Source organism: Perognathus longimembris, chromosome 10, assembly GCF_023159225.1.
Source record: "Perognathus longimembris pacificus isolate PPM17 chromosome 10, ASM2315922v1, whole genome shotgun sequence".
NCBI classification, from domain to species: Eukaryota; Metazoa; Chordata; class Mammalia; order Rodentia; family Heteromyidae; genus Perognathus; species Perognathus longimembris.
Genome location: NC_063170.1, coordinates 37,652,783 through 37,667,539, shown reverse-complemented (window position 1 = coordinate 37,667,539; position 14,757 = coordinate 37,652,783). Strand labels below are relative to the sequence as shown.

Here is a 14,757-nt window from a genome sequence, read left to right as displayed (position 1 = left end):
AAACAACAACAAACCCTTGAATATGCTGTCCCCAAGGGCAGACTGTCCTGAGCCTCCTATAGGGGTTTGGCTAGGAGCTTCTCTGGAGCACATTCCAGGAAAGGACAGAGTAAAGACACTAGACTTATTTGACCAAGACCTCCGGAGGCAGTTGGATTTTTCTGGACCAGGTGCCCAGAGGTAAGGAGATGCTGGCCCCAGGGCCTAAACACCAACCTTCTCTGTCCCCTTTCAGGCTGAGTGGCGCTACCTTCTGTCCGGGGGCTCCATTCAGATCATGACTGAGAACCCTGCGCCAAGCTGGCTGTCAGACCGGGCCTGGCGAGACATCCTGGCACTATCCAACCTGCCAACCTTTTCTGCTTTCTCTTCGGACTTTGTGAAACATCTCTCAAGTTTCCAGAACATCTTTGACAGCCTTGAGCCCCACCGGTAAGCCGGGTTCCAGGGTATTGCAAGTATGGCACATGGAAGAAGTGAGAGCCCAGGAACAGGCCTGCCAGGTAGCCCTCTGTGAGGGATCACCCAGGTTTCTCCTGCATCTGTGGCCATCTCTCTTCTGTGCCCCTAACCCTGTATCCTTCAAACACTCCACTGTCCCCTGCTGGCAAAATTCTTGGGACCTGGGGCCTCTCACAGGCTGGCTCTCAGGGAGATATGGGTACTGTTGCAGGGAGCAATTGCCTGGCATCTGGGACAAGTACTTGGACCAGTTCCAGAAACTGCTAGTCCTCCGCTGTCTGCGTGGAGACAAAGTTACCAATGCCATGCAGGACTTTGTGGCCAACAACTTGGAGCCACGCTTCATTGAGCCCCAGGCAAGTGTGGTACCCAGAAATAGTATTTGAGTCTCAATGGGGGCTGCACTGAACAAACTACCTCATAACCTTGGGTCACACTAGAACTCCCAAAGCATCTGGGACGTTGCAGGCCTCACCTGGAAGGCCTTCTGAGACCTCCTTGAGAGTCCCAGATCCTTTTCCCTGGGCCCCATCTTTCTTTAGCTTCAGGGGGTGCTAGCATCTCTCCATCCTTGCAGACAGCCAACTTGTCATTGGTGTTCAAAGACTCCAACTCCACAACACCCCTCATCTTTGTGCTATCACCTGGCACGGACCCTGCTGCTGATCTCTACAAGTTTGCCGAAGAGATGAAGTTTTCCAAGAAGCTTTCTGCCATCTCTCTGGGCCAGGGGCAGGTAAAGGTTAGGCAGGAATGAAAGGATGAGGCTGGGAGAATGGGCAGCTGTCCCTCACCACCCAATGCTCCACCCCACAGGGCCCTCGGGCAGAAGCAATGATGCACAGCTCCATAGAGAGGGGCAAGTGGGTCTTCTTCCAGAATTGCCACCTGGCACCAAGCTGGATGCCAGCCCTGGAACGCCTCATTGAGCACATCAACCCTGACAAGGTATGCCATGCTACCCGCCACAGACCCACTATGTCCTGTTCTGTGAAGGGACTAATTAAGTTATCTAGGACTGATGAGGCTTAAATAAAATAATCCTGTGAAGCACTCAGCTCCAAGCTGAATGACATATGTATTAATGACTTACGTATAATGTCACAAGTACATTAATCTCAAGTTACTAGTTACTAGGTCTTATGGGACTAGTGACCTGTCCAGGATCAGACTGGCAACCTTAGGATTTGCCAAAGTCCGTGTGTGTGTGTGTGTGTGTGTGTGTGTGTGTGTGTGTGTGTGTGTGTGTGTATGCCAGTCTCACATTCTCACTTGGGCTGTTTTTGCTCCTGGTTGGCACTCTATCACTGGAGCCACACATCTATTTCTGACTCTACTAGTTAATTGGAGGTAAAAATCTCATAGGTTTATCTGCTTAGACTGGCTCTGAACCACGATCCTTACTTAGATCAGCATCCTGAATAGCTAAGACTATAGGCATGAATCACTGGTACCCCAGCCCAAAGTCCATGTTCTTAATCACTTGTCCACACAACTTTTGCATACTTAGTCCAAAGTGGTAGGTCATGGGTGAGCTCAAGGATGCTGGGTAGGAGGGTACCTAGGTTCTGGTCTTGATGCTCATGAGAAGCCATGACCCACCAGGTACACCGGGACTTCCGCCTATGGCTCACCAGCCTTCCCAGCAACAAGTTCCCAGTATCCATCTTGCAAAATGGCTCCAAGATGACCATTGAGCCACCACGTGGAGTCAAGGCCAACCTGTTGAAGTCCTATAACAATCTCAGTGATGACTTCCTCCACTCCTGCAATAAGGTGATGACTATTTGATGCACATTGACTTACTTGCTTCCATTCCTGCTTCTTATACCCTTGCCCCTCTACCTCCTTCAGGTGATGGAGTTCAAGTCCCTGCTGTTGTCTCTGTGTCTGTTCCATGGGAATGCACTGGAACGTCGTAAGTTTGGGCCCCTGGGTTTCAACATTCCCTATGAGTTCACAGATGGAGACCTGCGCATCTGCATTAGCCAACTCAAGATGTTCCTAGATGAATACGATGACATCCCCTATAAGGTGGGCCAGGGATAGGCTGGGGGTCAGTGGCTTGGGCACCTACGGGAGCCCTCACCCATCCACTCTGTAGGTCCTCAAGTACACAGCTGGGGAGATTAACTACGGGGGCCGCGTTACTGATGACTGGGACCGCCGCTGCGTCATGAACATCTTAGAGGACTTCTACAACCCTGCGGTGCTCTCCCCTGACCATAGCTACAGTGCCTCTGGTGTTTATCATCAGATCCAACCCACCTATGACCTCAACGTGAGGCCAACCTCCATGGGTTAGGCAAGATTACTAGACAGGATTCTGGGCACTATGATGCTAGGGGGAGAAGGCATGGTCCTTCCTGTAGAGGCATCTCTTCTATTGAGGAATCCATCCTACAGTGAGAAAGGTAGAGTTAGTTCCTGCCACTATAAAAACAAACTATAGAGTTGAATTCTGCCTCCATCATTTCTTGTGTGTAGTTGCTCAGTGTGGTGACCAATCCAGGCTCTGCAGTCAGGGAGACTCCCAGAGCATGTGATACTTCCAGTGAGGTGTATAAGAAGTCTAAGGCCTAGTGCAAAAGGGCCTAGTGCTAGGGGTGGTGGAACATGGCAGGGTTGAGAAGCCACATGAAGTAGCAGGGAGCTAGAAGGCGGTGAGGGAAGGATGCTGGGAGGGAAGCAAACAACATACAGCAACCAAAGATGCCACGCAGTCCTGAGAACAGTAAGAGGCCCAAGGATTACTACCAGGGGTGACAAGTAGTGTGCTTAATAGGAAGGTGATGCTGAAGGCTGATGGGGGTGGGGTGGGAGGTGGAGTAGAGCAAGACAGGGCCTTCATCTTTGGCCCTCCTACCTCCTAGGGCTACCTCTCGTACATCAAGGGCCTCCCACTCAATGATATGCCTGAAATCTTTGGCCTGCATGACAACGCCAACATCACCTTTGCCCAGAATGAGACTTTTGCTCTGCTTGGTGCCATTATCCAGCTGCAGCCCAAATCATCCTCTGCAGGTGGCCAAGGCAGGGAAGAGGTAGGTGACAGCAAGGGAAAGGGCCAAGGGCTGGGCAAGTCAGGCTCTACCATCTTGCCTGCTTCCCTGAGGGAAGGACCGCACATGAAATCTTGAAAGGATGAAAGGAGACCAGCTTTATCCCTCAATGTTTCTTTGCTGCTGCAGATAGTAGAGAATTTAGCTAAGGACATTCTGATGCAAGTGCCTGAGCCTATCAACCTGCAATTGGTGGTCGCCAAGTACCCTGTGCTTTATGAGGAATCAATGAACACAGTGCTGGCACAAGAGGTCATTAGGTAAGTCCTCCTACTTCACTCTTAGCCCTGAATAAGTGGCCACTGAGCTATCAGGAAATGACAACAGGAGTTAGTTACCATGGGCTAGATGTCATGCTTAGTGCTCAACTACTTATACCATATTTTAGATAATTTGAGCCCCCCCCCACAAAAACATAAAGTGGCTATCTCAGGACATGTACTTGCTAAGGGCCGAGATTTGTACCCAGCTCTGTACTCATAGCCTCTGTCATTGCTTTTTTGTCTGTTGCTTCAAGTTGCAAAGTGTAAGATACTGCCATATGACCTTTACTTCCTGGCCATTGACCCAATAGGTACAACCGGCTGCTAAAGGTGATCACACAAACGTTGCAAGACATGCTCAAGGCACTCAAGGGGCTGGTAGTGATGTCCTCACAGCTGGAGCTTATGGCTGGTAGCTTGTACAACAACACCGTGCCTGAGCTCTGGAATGCAAAGGCCTACCCATCGCTCAAGCCACTGGCTTCATGGGTCATGGACCTGATACAGCGCCTGGACTTCCTGTACACCTGGATCCAAAATGGCATCCCAGCTGTCTTCTGGATCAGTGGCTTCTTCTTCCCTCAGGCTTTCCTGACAGGCACTCTGCAGAACTTTGCCCGAAAGTTCATCATCTCAATTGACACTATCTCCTTTGCTTTCAAGGTCTGGACAGCCAGGGCCAGGTCAGGTGACAGAGTAGGGTGGGCTCTGGCAAGAGAAGCACTATAACCATAGCAACCTTGAGCAAGAGGATGGGAGGACATAGGCCAGGACAGAGTCCCTCTAACCAAAACCTGGGTGTTGGTTGTGTCTGTGCCCACCACAGGTGATGGCTAAGTCACACTCAGAGCTCACAGAAAGGCCCCCAGAGGGGTGTTATATCCACGGACTATTCCTGGAAGGTGCCCGCTGGGACCCAGTGAGCTTCCAGTTGGCTGAATCCCGGCCCAAGGAGCTGTACACAGAAATGGCTGTCATCTGGCTCTTACCAATACCCAACCGCAAGTCCACGATGCAGAACTACTATTTATGCCCTATCTACAAGACGCTGACCCGTGCTGGTATGGGAAGCAGGGCAGGGAGCCTACACTAGAGGTGGGGGCCCAGGACTGGCCCAAGCCAGCCCAAGTCAGCTGTTACTTATCCAAGTTAGTTGAACAGGAAAGCTAACAAAAAGAAAAAGCTGACAGAAGTTTGTGTCAGCACAGAGCCATGCTGGCAGCAGGCAAATTAACACCCAGGAACTGAGCTCCAGCCTGCCTGCCTCCCCAGCAGATCCACTTTGGGTCCTGGGAACCTATGAGGCTCACTTGCCACTGGGGGGTCCAGAGGAGTAACTGAAGCCCCACAAAGGACACAAGTCTGGGACTATTCAGGAATGAGTAGGGGCATCAACTCTAACCCTTACTTTGAGTCCTCTGGGCAGGAATAAGCTTTGGCCACACCTACTCACCGGGCAGGCTTCCTCTGGGGCTAACGCCTCCTCCATGTTGCCAATTCAGTCTGCCAAACTCACTGCCCTTGCCCCACCCCTGCTCTCAAGGTGACAGGGACATGAGCTCTTCTTTCTTACCTTCTCCAGGAACACTGTCTACCACAGGCCACTCCACCAACTATGTCATTGCTGTGGAGATCCCCACCAACCTGCCTCAGCGACACTGGATAAAGCGTGGTGTGGCCCTCATATGTGCCCTGGACTACTAGATTCAGGTGGAAGGGCCAGAGTCATTAAAGTCAAGTTTTTCAGCCTGTCTAGCTGTGTGATGGCTGCTTGCGTGAGGCTCCCTCTGCAGGACCCACTGCCAGCATGGGGTTGAGGAGCTGTAGCAAACTTAGTAGAGAGCAGTCAGGAGGGAAGAGCAGCAGAGGCAGCTATCTATGGCCCCACTGTATCTATATTAGGAATAAAACGTATGTCCTGCTGAGACTCTCCTGGGCAGGACTACTCCTCAACTCAAAGCCTCAGTAACTCTGATACAAAGTCACCAGATATGGCTACCAAGCCTTTTCCCCACATGTGACTCTGTCCGTAGCCCATTTAAGCCCAATTTCTTCCTACCTCTCAGCCACAGCTTAAGTCCTAATTTCCATGCCTAGCATCCCAGGGAAGCCAGACACCGCAGGAAGGTATATATAACTGAATCTCTGGTCCCAAAACGTTGGGCTAATAGGTCCCTTACTCCCACAACAGCTCTACAGACCTCAAGCCAGCAACCATGTTTCTTAGCAGTTTTATTCATTCACTGATCCAGTATTTACAGATGCCAGAGGGGTCAAGCTGTGCTCAGCCGATAGGTAGCAACCACACATGCCAGCCCCCCGCAGTCAGTATGTACAGACAAGGGGCCTGCTTGGATCACCTTCAAAGCCAGCTGGGTTACATTAAACCTTAACATCAAGCCTCCGGGAACACAGGGGCTCCAACTGATGGTTTGATCCTGTGCACAACCCTGAGTGCCTTGCAGAAGCTGAGGAAGCTGGCACAGCAGACATTTTTGAGTGGTACCAGCTTCCTGAAAGCAGCCCTCTCTCTGCCACGCTACGAGGGAGATGCAATAATACTGAGGGGGCCAGATAGACTCTTCTGAGCCCCAGGCTCCAGGGACAGAGACCAGGAGTCCAATGTAGGCCCATCACTAGGGCCACAACACTGAAGGCAAAGAGCCCCAGCGCCTTGCTGTAGACAGCAGTCTTGACAAGCCTGGCTAGAGCTAGGACAGTTTACAGGCCACCAAACAGCTCAAACACTTTTCTCTGCTCAGGTTATGGAACCCCAACAGGCTGTTCCCCCTACTCTCATTTGGTATCTCACTCATTCCAACCCAGCATCAGGGTCCCTGAGTTTGGCACTCTCCCAGAAGAAATGAAGAGAGTAGGCCTGACTTCATCACAACAGAGACAGGCTAGGGAAACGGGGAGACTGGGACTAGAGCAGCAGAGTCCTGTGCCCACAAGGCCCCCAGTTGGGTCTTTACAGTTGTGACCCTGGCATGATGTGGGCAACTGGCCCCAACCAGATGATAGCTGCTAAGAGAGAAAGCAGTTGGGAAGCCAGCCATATTAATATGGTGGCAAGATAGGTTGGAGCCCAGAAAAATAGACATCTCTGATAGGTAAAATATATATTCTGCTGCCCAGGTAACAGGGCCAAGTCCTGCTATCCACTTCTGGCTGTAGAGGAAGCCACAGCACCTCGCTGTAGCCCAACTCTAACTGCTACTTCCCAAGCACTATCAAGCTGACTTGTCCCCACCAGGCCCCCAGATGTGATGTGGAAACATGGCAGCTGGCTTCCACTCCCAGAGTCTGGGCTCTGGATAAAAATATTCAGTAATACTGGGAAAAGGGGAGTAGGGCAGGCAGGGGCCCTGGTGAGGGCCTCACGGCAAGAGCAGGCTGCACAGTCAGAGACAGCAGCCCTCATTGGCGCTTGGCCTTGTAGGGACGAGAACGTTTCCGCCTATCAGGCTTGCGCTGTTTGTGAAGCCGGCCAATGCTGACCCCTTGGCGTCGCCGCACGGAGATGTTCTGCTCCACCAGGTTGGCCAGCATGCCTGTGGAAGGCAGAAACCCTTGTGATGGTGGCTGGTTGCCCAGGAGCCACCCACTCAACCAAACACAGTCAGACCAGGAGCTGGGAGTCTCAAGGCTTTCGCTGTTCAAGCCTCAGGAAAGTTCTGAAGTAGGGAGACCTGAGGCAAGACCCAGCAGGGTGTACCATTTAAGATACAAGGAGCCCTCTCACCTTCCTGAGCCAGCATGGAGATGAAGGTGCAAATAAACTCATCGTAGTTGTGGGTTCTTCTCTGGTCATCAATCTGTAGGACAGAGGAAGAAGTATAAAGGCACCACAGCCCATCTCCCAAAGCAGCTGAGAAGGGAAAAGGGAGCAGGCAGCAGAAAGATCACCCACCTTGAACTTCTTCCTCTTCTCCACCTCCTCCTTGAGGCAAGCCTCATAGTTTGCAATCTCAGCCTCCACACACTTTAGCAATGCCAGCAGCTCCTGCCGAAACCCAGCATTGCAGCTGAAGGGCCTGGCTGGCACCAGAGCTTCACTACTCAGAGGCAGCTAGAGGCAAAGGTGAGCAGCCAGAATCCATGAGGCCTACTGATTCCTTGCCATCACCCAACCCAGAAAGGCTTCCTGGTACCTGGCTCCAGCTAGCAAGTCTTCAGAACAAATTCCAATCAATAACCCAGCACCTAAGCACCAAGGTCCCAGTCCCTTTTCTCTACCAGGATTGAAAGAGAAAGCCACAAAGAAGGCTCACCTTGGGTGAGTACTTTTCCCCACTCAAGGACTCGTTGGGCCTGACCAGCCCAGTCTTCTCTCTGCTATCTGTGGCTTCCACGACCTCCTTCTCCTCTGGACTACTAGACCCCTGGTTGCCTTGGCCCAGTCTGATAGAGGGTGAGGAACCCTTTCCACCTTCTGGAAGAGGACATGAAAACATGTCAGAGCATTGGACACTTGGTTACCTTCCACCTCCCTCATGAGTGTACCACACACTCCTACCCTCACCCCTTGGAGCTCATTGCTGCACCTGGCCAGTGAGCCAGTGCAAAGCCCACCTGTCAGTGCCAGGGGACTCAACACACCATCCTCAGCAAGGTGCAGCAGGCCTGTGCTGATGACAGAACCCAGGTCCCGGACAGCACGGTTGTAACGTATGCAGTCAACACGCAGCAGACTGTCGTCCTCCCCAAAAAGCACTTTGGAAATATGAGAGGTGACAGGACTGGAGGGCCGTGTTGGGTTGGCCGAGCGAATAGGTGAGCGCAGGGGTGAATTGAAAGCACTGCCGATCTCAGAGGCAGTGTCTGTGCTCTCATTACTGGGGGTGGGTGAGGGCTGTGAGTGTGTGGGCATCGCCACTGCCGGACTCCCAGCCCCACTGCTAGTCTTAACAGACAGAGGAAGTGAGAGGTCTTTCTGAGACTCTTGGAGCTTCTCAGCCAAGACATTGATGGTGTTGGGCTGTAGCACTGACAGTTGCCCATCCGTGGAACTATTCAATGACCCTGGTTTTGCCGTTCCCTTTCGCTTGTATCTGTGGGACACAAGAAGTAAACAGAGAAAATGGGCCAGGTAACCACACCCAGCAGTGCCTAGAATTCCTTGCATATATTCTAACCTCCAACCCACCCTGAAGCTCTTTACACTTGATCCAAGCAGCTTAACCCAGATATGTATCACCTGCAGCCAGGTGTCCTAAAAAAATACCTCCTCTATTCTAAATGCCTCATTTCTGGCCTTCAGCCAATGCCCTATCTTCTCCACTCCCACATCCCTATCCCCACAACCGCTTCTCCTGTCTCAACCAATCCTTTGGGGTCCAACTGAAAGGTCACTTCCAATAAGAATATGTCTTGATACATGATTGTATGTTCAGCTTTCCCCACAAACCATCAAAAACTTCTTGAGGACCTGGGGTGCTAGTCCCTTCAGGCCAACCTCGCCCAGGGCCTAGCATTCTGTAGGTGCCCAATATTATCTGCTGAAGTGCATTCTGAAAAGTGAGGCGAATATTCTGAATAGAGGCCGGAGCTTGCCAGCCTTACAGAGCTGGAGCTGACCTGATGGCAAAACTGGTGTTCTGCACATCCTCCTCCTCCTCCTCCTCATAGTCATCCTCATCATCTGAGTACTGCTGGGGTGGGCGGACTGGAACTCGACTGCGACCCACACCAGCTGCCAGGTCTTCCTCCTCCTGAGGAAGAACAAAGACCAGAGTGGTCAAGAGAAGGGGCTACCCTCACAAGCTGGGCACAGCACTTTCAGCCAAGAAGGAAAGATAACGTGGCTCTCTAGACTGAGCCCCTCTGGTGCTCCCTTTGGGTCCCAGAGAGGGTGCCACCCACTGACATAGCAGAGACCAATGGAGAGCTGACACATACATGCCTTTATTTTGCCAGCAGAAGCCAATCCATGCAGATGTACCAAATGAGTATTCCCTAGACATTTAACCCCAGTCATGTGAGTGGATTTAAAATTGGGGGAGCTTTCTCTGCCTCTTTAAGCATCTTCTCTTGTGAGCCTCGGATTATCAGAGGAACCTCCCAAACAGGCCCAAGCAGAGACTGAACACCCAAAAGCCACGTGGGGAACTGCTGCAGTGGTCCCTCAGAGGAAATCTTGCCAGGGAACTTCCAGCTTACCTGCATGGGGGACTTGGCATAGTTGTGATTGTCTAGAAAAGCCGGCAGCCGCTGAACAATGGGGGTGGGGGTAGGGGGAACTCCATTGAGGCTGCTCCCTGGAGGCTTCACCACTAGCTTGGGTTTGCTGGGAGGACTGTGGGTTGGAGCCTGTGGACATGAACCAGCCACCTCCTCCACACCATCTGAGACAGGACAAGGAGTACAGGCAAGACCTTTAGTTGGATCCTAGAGAGAAGTCCACAGTCTTTCCAAACCTGTGACAACATTGTTCCTTCTCTCTTCCCAGAGAAAAGCTGAATCAGCTAATGAAATAGATGTGAATGAGCTCTAAAATGGTCCCACAGTTAGACTGGGAGAAGAATAACAGAAAAAAAAGAAAGAGGCAGGAAGAAAAAGGCCTCTAGAAGAAAATAGAAGGCATATTGCAGAGGGCTCAGAGGCCTGGAGTAATAGTAGCCCTTTAAAGGTACCTTTTAGGCAAGAACTGCTGTCTATATTTTGAAGGGGAGAGCAGCAGGCACTGGAGTTCCAGACCTATAGGAACTTTTGCACAACTACCCAAGTATCTCTACAGAAAAGACTTGTATTCCTTGGGCCTCCCAGGTCAAGTTATGCAGGACAGATCTGATGCCTAAGAGAGACCAGTACCCCCAGTACCTGTGTGGGTGCTCTCAGAGGCCACTGGGGCTCTGCCTGCCTCCAGCACAAGGGGGGACTTGCTGTTGGCTGGTTTGGATTCCTCAGGCAGCTGTGACTCTTGAGATTTGCTGGTCTGAATAAGCTCTGGCTGTGTTACTCTAATCAACTGAAAACAAAATCCAAGGCTCAGAGAGAGGCTAGAACCGGGCCTCCAGTGGCTGGAGGGATAGCACAATGGCTTTGGTCCTACACATTCTTCATTCATAGGAAAATAAAGGCCAAATCATAATCCATTTTAGAAGCTATTCTCCCTTCCACCCCTAACTTCCACCTTTCCCCCAAAAGAAGCAAAGGAAAAGGATGGCTAGCTGAAATACAACCCACAAAAAAAGTGTGATAAGAAATCGAAGATGCTGCAGAAAAGAAAAGGGTTGGCCAGACAAGGGAGGCACCTACCTGCTGCAGAGCCTCAAGCACTGTCTGACGATTCACTTTGAGTACATGTAGCCTGGCCTCATACTTGATCCTGCGGTCAGGTACCACTGCCATCAGGTTGAAGCGGATGTCGTGGTAGGGCTCCCTGCAGTCACAGCTGCAGCTGTGAGAGCAGCTCCCACCACAGCCCCACCACTAGGCTGAGACATATCCTGGCAAGGCTCTCCACAGTCACACTTTCACCATAGGTATAAACCACTCCCTAACAGGTGAGCAGCAGGGAGCCATGCCCAGTAGAACTTGAGCTGATGCCTTCTCATGAAGTATATGAGAGGATGTTAGGAGGTGAGCCAGGACACCTGGGCCACTCAAGGCTCCACCAAGGCCTTGTCACACCACAAAGACAAACCAGAATACATGAAAGGTAGGAAACAGGGTAAAGAGTTGGAGGCCCAAGACCTAAGCCTGATGTTGCCGGATTCACCATGGCCTTGCAATTTACAAATCACTTGGGTGCTCTCCAAAGCACCTGGTTTCCTTCCAAAGCATAGCATAGCTACAGAGGATAGAGTCAAGCCCACTTGGGGCTCTTACCCTGCAGTGGCAAGGCCAATACGCTCCATGATAACCCGCCGAGCTTTGTCTGTCCACTCTTCATCCTCTCCCCAGGGCCCTATTGGAGACCAAGTTGAGGAATCAGCAGGGGAGAAACGCTGAGTTTGAGCAGGCCAAGGAAGGAAGATGGAGAAGTATGGTTGAGCCTGGGAGTCATGAGTTGATCAGGTAATAATACAGTACAAGATGAAGCCCTAGCCAGAGTCAGATGTCTTCAGTACCTACCCCAGCCAACCATTGGGTCCCAAGCATCTGAGGAACCTGGGCCCCAGACACCCAAGAGGTAAATAGCGAAACCCAACAGGCCCCACCTCAAAGTGCCTACCATGGTCAATAGGGTAGACTTTGAGCCCATCAAGTTCAAAGAGTCGTCCTGTGATAGGCACGTAGCTGACAAAGTGGAACGCCTCCATGGTCCGCACTGCACTAAGGCCATTCTGTTTCTCAGGAAGATGACGTGGCTCTGGCCTGGGGAAAGGACAGAATCAAGGTTAAAATAGAAAAAGAAAAAAGAAAAAGAAAAAAAAACCTCTTCCTCACCCTTACCCAACATCAATTCTCACATACCTAGCATGGCTATTATGTGCCTTGGCCAATTCTGGAGCATTGCCAATTGCATATCCTTTGCTCTAGGGGAAAGAAAATAAGGCCCCATCAGAAATGCTTCTCAAGTAGGCCTCTGGGTGGGGGCAAAGCTCCAGAGACCAGGCATGAAGGCATCTGAGGAATTTGAAGCTGCACATTCCTCAAGAGCTGGTGAGGGCAAAGAGCTGTGGCAATACAGAAATGAGCAATACTGTCCTTGCACAGTAATCAGAGGACACTGGGGAGCAACACAACTTGATAGAAACAATCCCAACAGAGAAAGTTCTGACATGGTGCTACTCAGGTCTCTATCACCTTTCCTAACAACTGAGCCTAAATTCAACTGCCTTGCACAATTCTTTACAAGTGTAATGTTAATGGTCACTTGAAAAAGAAACAGCCAAACAGTGCTAAATATCATATGGTAGTATTACTAATGCCCCTGAGAATAACATCTGCTCAGCTAGTTGTGAGTCAGGATTAAGGGACAGCAGCCTACCTCAGGGCTGAAGCCTTTGGTGAAATCTTTCATACGACTCAGTGTGGGTCCCAGGTCCACATTACTGCAGTTCAGGAGCACGCTCAGCAAGGCATGAGTGGCACAAGAGTTGGGGATCAACTGTGAAACCAAGAATCATCACCATACACAGTATCTGTCATGCCAAGTTTCCCCAAGCCCATATTCTTTGGGAATGGGGAGAGACAGGGAGTTTTATCTGAGCAACAATCCTTATCAGCTCTCTTCATCTTTGCTGTTCATTTAACATGAGTCAATTAAACATCCACTAAGTATGAAGATATGGAAAATGGACTGAGAAACCACCCAACTTTAAGGTGTTCCTTTTAATGAATAAGAGCTAGGTTCCTTGTGCCAAGGGGACTTCTGTAACCATTACCCTTGGTTTCTGTCTCCTCCTGCCTTCCCTATTTCCATTTCCCAAACAAAGAAACAAACAAAAACACTTGGCAGCATCCCACCCTCCAAACAAGCACAGAGCCCAGCAGACCTGGTGGGCAAAGAACATATTATTCACAATATCGTCATCAATCACGGACGTATCATCCACCAAAGTAGAGACTTTGCGACGAGACCTGCGCTCTTCGATCCATTTGAACAGGAAGATGAATCCATATACAGGGCTGGGAAATTAAGGGGCAGAAGGCAATCAGCATCCCTCCTTCCTTCCCCTATTCCTTTGCACTGTCACCATTGGGATGCACTTGCCATGATCCCACTTCTCCCCTGGCTTCTTCCTAATGCTGTATCTAGTATGGCTTTGAGCCCTCACACCCCAGAGGCAAAGTCAAACATCAGCTCTGACTGTGGTGCTCCAGTCCACCATTCTCCTCATGAAGTCTACGGCTCGGGGTAAGAGAAGAAAGACTGGAACTGCCATTATGTCCAGGGCAGAGCAGGGCAGGAACACAAAATTAGGCAATAACAAAAACTAGTAAGAAATTCAAGCACTCACTTGTGGATTCCAGCATCTGAACCCCAATAAAATTGGGAAAGCACACAAACACAACCCACACTATTTGGGGTGGGGGGAGCAGACTTCTTCGTTTGATCAGTGTAGATCTCTCTCTCTCTCTCTCTCTCTCTCTCTCTCTCTCTCTCTCTCTCTTTCCCCCCCCCCCCTTATTCTCTGCAGATCACCAGGACAAGACCCTGAATGTGGTACCTCAGAATATGGCCTTGTCACCAATCAATACCAGACGACCTTGGTGTGATTAAAGCCACAGCACACACATGGGCATGGCATTAACGAACTGCAGTTGCACAAAAGGTATTATGTGACCTGGGTCTTCCTACTGCAAGACCAGAAAAGGCAGCTAAACCCAAGGAAGGTTAGAGTTGGGGAAAGAAAACACTGTGGAAGATTAGATTGGAAGAAAATAAAAATAATCTGATTAGAAGAGCACCCAGAAGGAGGGATTCTTCCTTCTGTGATAGTTTACAATTTGGACTTCCAGATACTGACTCCATTGAGGGACCCCTCTTCCCTAGTCCCAGCTCTCCGGGTGTAGAAGGCGGCTGCCACTCACCCTTGGCATTTGCTCTGAAGATCATAGATCTCCTCCACCTGCACTCCTTTGACACCTACAATCACGAAAGGAAAAGCGGTCGGGAAGAGCAAGGCCGACCCTGCAGCGAGAACACAGGGATGGGCCCCCCACGGCCCCAATCGAGCTTGCAGAGGAGTGTCTTACCGAAATCTTCCACCAGGAGGGTGAAGAGGCCTGGTAGGGTCGACAAGGGGAGCAAGAAGTGTCAGGCAGGCGCGCCCCAGGCCCATCGGCCTCCCCAGCCCCCAGCCCGCCCGGCCCCCCTCCTCACCCGGGTCGCTCTCCAGTTCCAGCCAGCCCTTATTCATCTTCCCGCGGGGCAGCCCCTCAGCGCCATGTCCAGGCCCTCCCAACCCCCCACCGCCCACCGCCGGGAGCCCCTGCCGCTCCCGGGGCCCCTCAGCCCCACACACAGACAACGGGTCCCGCCGCGTCACCCGCCCGCGCCGGCAGGGAGACGTCAC

At 51.2% G+C, this 14,757-nt stretch overlaps 2 protein-coding genes across 6 annotated transcripts in view; one reads left to right on the top strand and one right to left on the bottom strand.

Annotated features, from left to right (window-relative positions):
* Positions 1-6,164, top strand: part of Dnah1 (dynein axonemal heavy chain 1) — a 71,101-nt gene extending 64,937 nt beyond the window's left edge. The window contains exons 66-77 of the mRNA XM_048355886.1: positions 236-432; positions 674-818; positions 1,040-1,198; positions 1,279-1,410; positions 2,068-2,238; positions 2,317-2,496; positions 2,567-2,743; positions 3,336-3,506; positions 3,654-3,784; positions 4,099-4,450; positions 4,614-4,848; positions 5,370-6,164. Coding sequence (XP_048211843.1) covers positions 236-432; positions 674-818; positions 1,040-1,198; positions 1,279-1,410; positions 2,068-2,238; positions 2,317-2,496; positions 2,567-2,743; positions 3,336-3,506; positions 3,654-3,784; positions 4,099-4,450; positions 4,614-4,848; positions 5,370-5,491 — 2,172 coding nt within the window. The 3' untranslated portion in view covers positions 5,492-6,164. The remainder of the gene's footprint in view (positions 1-235; positions 433-673; positions 819-1,039; positions 1,199-1,278; positions 1,411-2,067; positions 2,239-2,316; positions 2,497-2,566; positions 2,744-3,335; positions 3,507-3,653; positions 3,785-4,098; positions 4,451-4,613; positions 4,849-5,369) is intronic.
* Positions 6,165-6,949: 785 nt separating this feature from the next.
* Positions 6,950-14,729, bottom strand: Bap1 (BRCA1 associated protein 1). Of its 5 annotated transcripts, none has more exons than XM_048355887.1 (17): positions 14,565-14,729; positions 14,438-14,467; positions 14,273-14,327; positions 13,234-13,366; positions 12,726-12,845; positions 12,209-12,270; positions 11,967-12,109; positions 11,621-11,699; positions 11,048-11,171; positions 10,610-10,757; positions 9,950-10,134; positions 9,368-9,501; positions 8,363-8,841; positions 8,062-8,222; positions 7,701-7,859; positions 7,533-7,605; positions 6,950-7,341 (listed from the first exon to the last, which is right to left on the bottom strand). In XM_048355887.1, exons 1-17 carry the CDS (start codon positions 14,599-14,601, stop codon positions 7,208-7,210), a joined length of 2,256 nt encoding a protein of 751 aa, XP_048211844.1. In that variant the 5' UTR covers positions 14,602-14,729; the 3' UTR covers positions 6,950-7,207. The 5 variants fall into 5 exon arrangements, with proteins under 5 accessions (XP_048211844.1, XP_048211845.1, XP_048211846.1 ...); XM_048355888.1 differs by having other exon boundaries at positions 8,390-8,841; XM_048355889.1 differs by having other exon boundaries at positions 7,701-7,793; positions 14,565-14,727.
* Positions 14,730-14,757: the final 28 nt, after the last annotated feature.

Bases quoted from the DNA above. Each gene is read 5' to 3' on its own strand.
- Bap1 (XM_048355887.1), bottom strand. From the start codon at position 14,601: ATGAATAAGGGCTGGCTGGAACTGGAGAGCGACCCGG. The intron at 9,502-9,949 runs GTAAGCTGGAAG...GTTCTTCCTCAG, and splicing joins ATGCCAAGTCCCCCATGCAG to GAGGAGGAAGACCTGGCAGC. The intron at 7,342-7,532 runs GTGAGAGGGCTC...TGCCTTCCACAG, and splicing joins CTCCATGCTGGCTCAGGAAG to GCATGCTGGCCAACCTGGTG.